Source organism: Mustelus asterias, chromosome 3 (genome assembly GCF_964213995.1).
Source record: "Mustelus asterias chromosome 3, sMusAst1.hap1.1, whole genome shotgun sequence".
Lineage (NCBI taxonomy): Eukaryota > Metazoa > Chordata > Chondrichthyes > Carcharhiniformes > Triakidae > Mustelus > Mustelus asterias.
Window position 1 is genome coordinate 2,914,527 of NC_135803.1, and position 8,540 is coordinate 2,923,066.

The 8,540-nt window shown below is 46.7% G+C and overlaps 1 protein-coding gene across 2 annotated transcripts in view; it reads left to right on the forward strand.

The window, feature by feature from the left end:
* The window catches only part of tp63 (tumor protein p63), a 108,558-nt gene extending 100,272 nt beyond the window's left edge, over positions 1 to 8,286 (forward strand). For both annotated transcript variants that reach the window (XM_078204295.1, XM_078204293.1), the window contains exons 11-12: positions 1,684 to 1,777; positions 4,838 to 8,286. In XM_078204295.1, coding sequence (XP_078060421.1) covers positions 1,684 to 1,777; positions 4,838 to 4,839 — 96 coding nt within the window. In that variant the 3' untranslated portion in view covers positions 4,840 to 8,286. The remainder of the gene's footprint in view (positions 1 to 1,683; positions 1,778 to 4,837) is intronic.
* Positions 8,287 to 8,540: the final 254 nt, after the last annotated feature.

An 8,540-nucleotide genomic window follows, 5' to 3' on the forward strand; every position in this document is an offset into this window, starting at 1 on the left:
GCAATCTCCTCTCTAGCCTCCCAGAGAATCCTAGGATAAATCCCATCCGGCCCAGGGGACTTATCTATTTTTACCCTTTCCAGAATTGCTAACACCTCCTCCTTATGAACATCAATCCCATCCAGTCCAACAGCATGCATCTCAGTACTCCCCTCGACAACACTGTCCCTCTCCAGTGTGAATACCGACGAAAAATATTCATTTCGTGCCTTTCCTATCTCTTCAGACTCCAAGCACAACTTCCCACTCCTGTCCTTGACTGGCCCTAATCTTACCCTAGTCATTCTTTTAGTCCTGACATACCTATAGAAAGCTTTAGGGTTTTCCTTGATCCTACCTGCCAAAGACTTCTCATGTCCCCTCCTGGCTCTTCTTAACTCTTTCTTTAGGTCCTTCCTGGCTAACTTGTAACTCTCAAGTGCCCTAACTGAGCCTTCACGTCTCATCTTAACATAAGTCTCCTTCTTCCTCTTCACAAGAGATTCAACCTCCTTAGTAAACCACGGTTCCCTCACACGTCTGCTTCCTCCCTGCCTGACAGGTACATATTTATCAAGGACGCGTAGTAGCTGTTCCTTGAACAAGTTCCACATTTCAATTGTGCCCATCCCCTGCAGTTTCCTTCCCCAACCTATGCCAGCTAAATCTCGCCTAATCGCATCATAATTTCCTTTCCCCCAGCTATAACTCTTGCCCTTTGATATATACCTATCCCTTTCCATTGCTCAGGTAAACGTAATCGAAATGTGGTCACTGTCACCAAAGTGCTCACTTACCTCCAAATCTAACACCTGGCCTGGTTCATTACCCAGTAGCAAATCCAATGTGGCCTCGCCTCTTGTTGGTCTATCTACATACTGCGTCATACAGTTGAAGAGCCGCAGCTCTTTTGCCTTTGAGTCAGAAAGTCGTGGGTTCAAACCCCGCTCCAAATGCTTGAGCACATAATCCATACTGACACGCTCAGTGCAGTACTGAAGGCGTGCTGCGTTGTCAAAGGTGCTATCTATGCGATGAGATATTATATGAGGGCCTTGTCTGCACCCTCAGGTAAATGTAGCAAATCCCAGGGCGCCATTTCAGAGATGAGTATTCGATTCTCTCCGATATCCTGGGGCCAGTATTTATCTCTCAATCAATGTCACAAATCTGTTTGTGAGAGCTTGCTGTACAGAAATTGGTTACTGACTTTCTACATTACAACAGTGACTACACTTCGAAAGTCATTGATTTGTTGTACTACTTGGGATATCCAGAGATTGTGAAATAACAACATAAGAACTAGGAGCAGGTGTGGGCCATCTGGCCCCTCGAGCCTGCTCCGCCATTCAATAAGATCATGGCTGATCTTTGTGTGGACTCAGCTCCACTTACTGCCCACTCACCATAACCCTTAATTCCTTTACTGTTCAAAAATTGATCTATCCTTGCCTTAAAAACATTCAATGAGGTAGCCTCAACTGTTTCTGAAACACTGAAGGACAATGTTTAAATGCCAGCCCTCTCACAAGTTATAAGAACTTTAAATTTTTTATGTTTTCTTGCACTGGTGTTAATTTGTTAGTCCCAGAATTACACACGGACTTCCCTGTTACAGTCAGTGTATATCTCCTTGTTTGTTTGAAAGAGTTGTACTTGTGAGCAAAGTGCAGAGCTAACCATCACTCCCCTGTGTCGTTGCAGCTTTCTGACGAGAGCCGGCTGTGTGTCGTGTTTGGAGTATTTCACCACCCAGGGATTGATGAACATTTACCAGATCGAGCATTTTACCATGGATGTAAGTAGCTGCCCCTTCCTGTTCATGTCTCTGTCCTCACCAGCTTTCATCATATCTTTCAATTCCCAAGCGTGTGGGTCCTTACAAACTCCTCAAGCCATGGAATTTGGAGGCTTAATTCAGCTGTAAAAAATTGAAGGCATTTATTTTCCTACTCCGGGTCCGGGTCCATAGGACTCTTAAATCGGCCTCGCAAGTGGAGGATGCGGTCAAGAAGGCGTACGGCGTACTGGCCTTCATTAATCGAGGGATTGAGTTTAGGAGTCGGGAGATAATGCTGCAGCTTTATAGGACCCTGGTTAGACCCCACTTGGAGTACTGCGCGCAGTTCTGGTCACCTCATTACAGGAAAGATGTTGAAGCCATTGAAAGGGTGCAGAGGAGATTTACAAGGATGTTGCCTGGATTGGGGGGCATGCCTTATGAGGATAGGTTGAGGGAGCTTGGTCTCTTCTCCCTGGAGAGACGAAGGATGAGAGGTGACCTGATAGAGGTTTACAAGATGTTGAGAGGTCTGGATAGGGTAGACTCCCAGAGGCTATTTCCAAGGGCTGAAATGGTTGCTACGAGAGGACACAGGTTTAAGGTGCTGGGGGGTAGGTACAGAGGAGATGTCAGGGGTAAGTTTTTCACTCAGAGGGTGGTGGGTGAGTGGAATCGGCTGACGTCGGTGGTGGTGGAGGCAAACTCGTTGGGGTCTTTTAAGAGACTTCTGGATGAGTACATGGGATTTAATGGGATTGAGGGCTATAGATAGGCCTAGAGGTGGGGATGTGATCGGCGCAACTTGTGGGCCGAAGGGCCTGTTTGTGCTGTGGCTTTCTATGTTCTATGTTCTATGTTCTACTCCTGCATCTATTGGATCCCTGAGGAAGATGCACACGAGTGCACCAGGCAAAAAGCAACACGTGACTGGGGGAATCTCCTCCCAGTTACCGGCTGTTGTAATGAATGGACAGTAATCTGGGGTCGCTGTCTCCCCCACACCCCCCTCCCCAGCTGATCCAATAACCTCCGAGCAGGAAGGCCTGCCCTGCTCATTCCCCCTTGGATGAGGTAGAGAATGGTCAATGTTTTCCTTTCGATTTGTTTCATGGTTGAGAGGGCCTCACCCCACCAGCTGCAAACAGAAATTGCTGCAAATACTCAGTATGTGTTGGAAGGATTAGGTCGGTGCAATACTGCGCTGGAATAGGTTTCCTAACTCCTCTAAACTCCAGCTATTTGGCAGGTTAATAGAACATAGAACATAGAACATAGAAAGCCACAGCACAAACAGGCCCTTCGGCCCACAAGTTGCGCCGATCACATCCCCACCTCTAGGCCTATCTATAGCCCTCAATCCCATTAAATCCCATGTACTCATCCAGAAGTCTCTTAAAAGACCCCAACGAGTTTGCCTCCACCACCACCGACGTCAGCCGATTCCACTCACCCACCACCCTCTGAGTGAAACACTTACCCCTGACATCCCCCCTGTACCTACCCCCCAGCACCTTAAACCTGTGTCCCCTCGTAGCAACCATTTCAGCCCTTGGAAATAGCCTCTGAGAGTCCACCCTATCCAGACCCCTCAACATCTTGTAAACCTCTATCAGGTCACCTCTCATCCTTCGTCTCTCCAGGGAGAAGAGACCAAGCTCCCTCAACCTATCCTCATAAGGCATGCCCCCCAATCCAGGCAACATCCTTGTAAATCTCCTCTGCACCCTTTCAATGGCTTCAACATCTTTCCTGTAATGAGGTGACCAGAACTGCGCGCAGTACTCCAAGTGGGGTCTAACCAGGGTCCTATAAAGCTGCAGCATTATCTCCCGACTCCTAAACTCAATCCCTCGATTAATGAAGGCCAGTACGCCATACGCCTTCTTGACCGCATCCTCCACCTGCGAGGCCGATTTAAGAGTCCTATGGACCCGGACCCCAAGGTCCTTCTGATCCTCTACACTGCTAAGAATGGTACCCTTCATATTATATTGCTGCTTCATCCCATTGGATCTGCCAAAATGGATCACTACACACTTATCCGGGTTGAAGTCCATCTGCCACTTCTCCGCCCAGTCTTGCATTCTATCTATGTCTCGCTGCAACTTCTGACATCCCTCCAAACTATCCACAACACCACCTACCTTGGTGTCGTCAGCAAACTTACCAACCCATCCCTCCACTTCCTCATCCAGGTCATTTATGAAAATGACAAACAGCAAGGGTCCCAGAACAGATCCCTGGGGCACTCCACTGGTCACTGACCTCCATGCTGACCCCAGTTAATGTACTGGGTATTGTCGTGAAGAGGGGTCTGTATCCAAATCTCTCCATGAAAAACTGTGAAATTGAATTTAGTAACTAGGGCCATTTGTGGTGTTAGTAAAAGTGGACTGGTGTTGATAGATTGCCATGAAAACCCAACTGTTGAGGGATAGAGGATAGTCCCAGTCTATGTGCTTGTGTTCAGCATATCTGGGACTGAGCCATAAGCAGCCTGACTTGAGATTAAACTCAGTAAAAGGATTGGTCAGAATTGGGTTTTTTCCTCTACTTTCTAGTTTGAAGTTTTGGAATTGTTTCTAAGGGTCAGTGAACAGGTTTGTGCTCCTGATGGTTCAATAGATGGAAAATCACAGGCAAGGTTTCAGTCTGTGCTCTCACCATGCAAAGCTCTGTTCCAGGAGTGTGAACTTAAGTTCAAAGTTTATTTATTAGTGTCACAAGTAGGCTTATATTAACACTGCAATGAAGTTACTGTGAAAATCTCTTAGTCGCCACACTCCGGTGCCTGTTCGGGTACACTGAGGGCGAATTTAGCACGGCCACTGCACCCTAACCAGCACGTCTTTCAGACTGTGGGAGGAAACCGGAGCACCCAGAGGAAACCGACACAGACACGGGGAGAACGTGCAGACTCTCCATAGACAATGACCCGAGCCGGGATCGAACCCAGGTCCCTGGTGCAGTGAGGCAGCAGTGCTAACCACTGCGCCCCCAATAACTTGTAAAACGATCAGTGATTTGCTGTCTCGAACTAACTGAAACTCTCCTTTCTTTTTACCTTTCTGTCAGGATCTGATCAGCCTGAAGATTCCTGAGCAGTACCGACACGCTATCTGGAAAGGAATACTGGACCACAGACAGACCCTTGACTTCACAAACCCCCCACAGCTTTTGCGAAACACGAGTAGTGCCTCTACTGCCAGCCTGGGCTCCCAGAACGAGACGCGAGGTGAGCGGGTAATTGATGCTGTCCGTTTCACCCTGCGTCAGACCATCTCCTTCCCTCCCCGCGATGATTGGAACGATTTTGGCTTTGACGTGGATGGACGCCGCAGCAAACAGCGAATCAAAGAGGAGGGGGAATGAAGTGGGCTGGAGGCAAGACCATATCAAACCACAAAGACAATGTTCCAAAAATATCTAATGACGACAACAATCCGAGGGGACACTTAGAACAAAACATCTATACTCTGAGTCGTCTCACTCCTGTTCAAATCGGTTGCACTTACTCAACTTTGTTTTGTGTCTTTCATTTACTTTTTTTGTTGTCTTAAGCCCAACTGCCCATATATGGTAGCTGTATCAAAGCTTATAGGGTGCTTGAGGGACTAAATGGGATTTGTAACTGCCATATTTATGCATCTGTTCCTGTGTAGAGAGAATCATTCTAATTCATGGTATTATTTGTATGGGATCTGCAATTGCAGAAGGATTTGTGAGAAGTGAGGAACTACAGAGCGAGTGGGGAAGATGTTTGGCCTTTAGTGGTGCTGTACCACCTTCCTCACTCTACCCCTAGTTATCTTGCACTTCAGAAGCAGCACTTGGTATTTTGCAGCCTGGGCTGATGTTGGGAGTGCTGAGGTGGCATTAACACTCACTGTGACAGCCAGCCTCTGAGGCAGGGCAGCATTCCATGCTTTGCTTTCTTAATGATGGGCAATTTACAACCACCCAGCCTGCCAGAGGATTTCAGTTCATGGAAATGGGCCCTTAATTCATTTAGATTCAATACATAGTTTGTTCAAGCTACCAAAGCTGCCATTTTGTTCCTGGTCACCTTGTGGGCGGAGGTTGCTGAGTGGTGCCTCTGAACCAGAGAGTGATCCGAGGAAGCACTTGATTCTGAGTGAGCTTGTATAGGCTGAGGGGGGAGGCGGGCAGGGCAGTTGAGTTGGCAATGTGACCACTTGATGCTGATAGTCGGAGGTCACTGCTGCTGAATAAATGCAGCAGTTGCACCGTTCGAGTTGGGGGGTCTCAACCCTTTCAGTGACAAAGCTGTGATGTATAAGCTGATTGACACAGCCCTGACTGACAATTGTGTTGTGAGGTTAGCTTTAACTTTAAAAAAAATGCTTCTTGTCAATTGCTGATGGTAAATTTTATAATTTTTCAGAATTTTATATTGAGATCCATCTCAACTTTGTACATTTCATTTGCAGGATGTTGTGTGTGTGAGACTGTACAGATCCTGGTGGTACTGGCCTGTCTCTAACGGAATGGGTAGATTTGTGTTAGGTTTCAGCTCCTTCACTGGGGAGCCCAGACATTCCTTCAGTTGCATCTGATATTAGCCTAAATCTGGGCTGAAGCCAATCAAAAGGTTTCTCCCTAATCACAAGTTCCATTCTCCTCACACTTGCCTGATTCCACCCGTAACAATCCGACCCTGATAAAATTCCGAACCTCACACAATTTGTGATTAGGGTGGGGTGCTAAGGATTTTCCCACTGTACATCACTCTCCTTCGTGTAAAGAGTTCATATCATGTACAATACTTAAAGGGAAAAGTTCAGCCAGGATAGTTAGAAGTTACATTGTTAAATGAATTAAGTAGTTAAATAACTACCCAGTAAACCACTAGGTAGTGGCAGCATCACAACTGGCCTTGCTGAGGACGCTGATGGTCAGAGCTCCATGCAGTTAGGACGGCTGTCAGTGACTAGTTTTTGTACCATAGTCACCTGGTTAGAGCCTCCTGTCATTAGGTTGAAGGGGTGGGCTGGTAGGGGTGAGATTTGACTGAAGCCACCACTTGTATCGTGGCAGTTTACACACTGCAGCATTCTGTTTCTGTACTTGAACTTGGTTCTGGGGGAGCCTGTGCGTTGCTGTATGTACATCCGTTTCACATATGAGTCCTGGATTTCAACATTTTGTTTTATATTCATCTCTTGGTATTTTGCGATAGTGATTGAGGCTGTCCTGCAGGTGAACTCCAAACAGCTTGGTGCTAATGGCTGGGGAGGTTCATGTTATTGGAACTCTTCACAAACTGTGAATCAGTGTTTAGCAGCCACAGTCAGACGTACAGAGACACTTTGATTCTTTTCACCCCTCTTTTTGCTGCCTTCAATTTTATCACACTTCAAAACAATTCTGAGATGTTAGGAAGTTTTGGGACCATCTTTGCAGAGTGGTTCCTGTTCCGAAGCCAATGTCTGGTGAGCCCTTCTTCAGCTGTGATTTCCTCTGCTCTCCCACCTGCCGTGGGTAAATAACCTGCTCACTCTGCACACTGGACAAGGTGTCACAGAACAGCCTGGCCTGCTGCAGTTGTGTGAACCCTATAAAGAACTGGAACTTTGAGAGAGGAAGTCAGACAGCAAGAATAATGAATAATATTTCAGGGGGCCAGCCTGTGTGTGTAGGAACTGTAAGCTCCCTCAGTGCTGTCTTTTCCAATATGATTGCAGAAATATACTATCAGTAAGCCAGGAATGGTTTTGAAATGTATTCTGTGCAATCAGAGCGTAAAAGAACAAAAGGTCTCTTCGAAAAACGTCTTATTGTGGCTTTGATAAAGTTCAGCGTTGTGCAGGTATTAAAAAGGGATTTGTTAAAATTTTAAAATGGGAGTTTGTATGTAATGGGATGAGAGATGAATAGTCACCGGTCAGTCTTCATTTCACATTGCTGTATATACGTCTTCGGAGCATTTTGTGAATCTTTTTTAGAAATAAATATACATGATGTTTAAGGTGGTATAAGTCATGACTGTAATTTGGTCAAAATGTATGTGCACCAACACTGGCACGGCTCTGCACTGGCACGGCTCTGCACTGGCACGGCTCTGCACTGGCACAGCTCTGCACTGGCACGGCTCTGCACTGGCACGGCTCTGCACTGGCACCCAACCATTACAATCTCTGGAGACTGTGCCAAGGCAGAATAAATGCAAGTTTCTGTTGTTCAATGGCACATCATCACTGCCTGGAACAACAAAGTAAGCTTGCAGAATAGTTAACTTCCAGGCCAGGTGAAAGAGGGATCTTGTCTTCGAGTGTTTCACAAGATTAACTGTATTCACAGCAGCAGTAATCTGAGGGGAGGGGGGGCAGCAGAACAGGACGCTGACGGGGGTCTGTACTATTTGGAATCAGCGCCTATATTTCAATTCTGTGTAAATCTGCCGCCATGTGTTGGATTTGTTGCACTTTAGAATTCCTTCTGTAAAAAGTGTCACCACGGCTCCTCTTTTCCTGCAGTATTAAGCATCCAATTAAACATTTCTCAAGAGTTCTGCTTCCTGTGAGTGTCATTTGAATTTTCACCTCAATAAACCGTGTGTCCGCCCCGAAAGCCTCCCATCCTTTCCCATAGATGTGGAAAACATTACCAGATATCCTGCCAATGCTTTTGGCCAGGCAGAGAGTCTGTTAGTTTAGAAAGGCTGTGCATTATCTGGCCTCAAGCTGTTTGGGGCCCACGGTGGCTGTGATTAGCACTGCTGCCTCACAGCGCCAGGGACCCAGGTTCAATTCCTGGC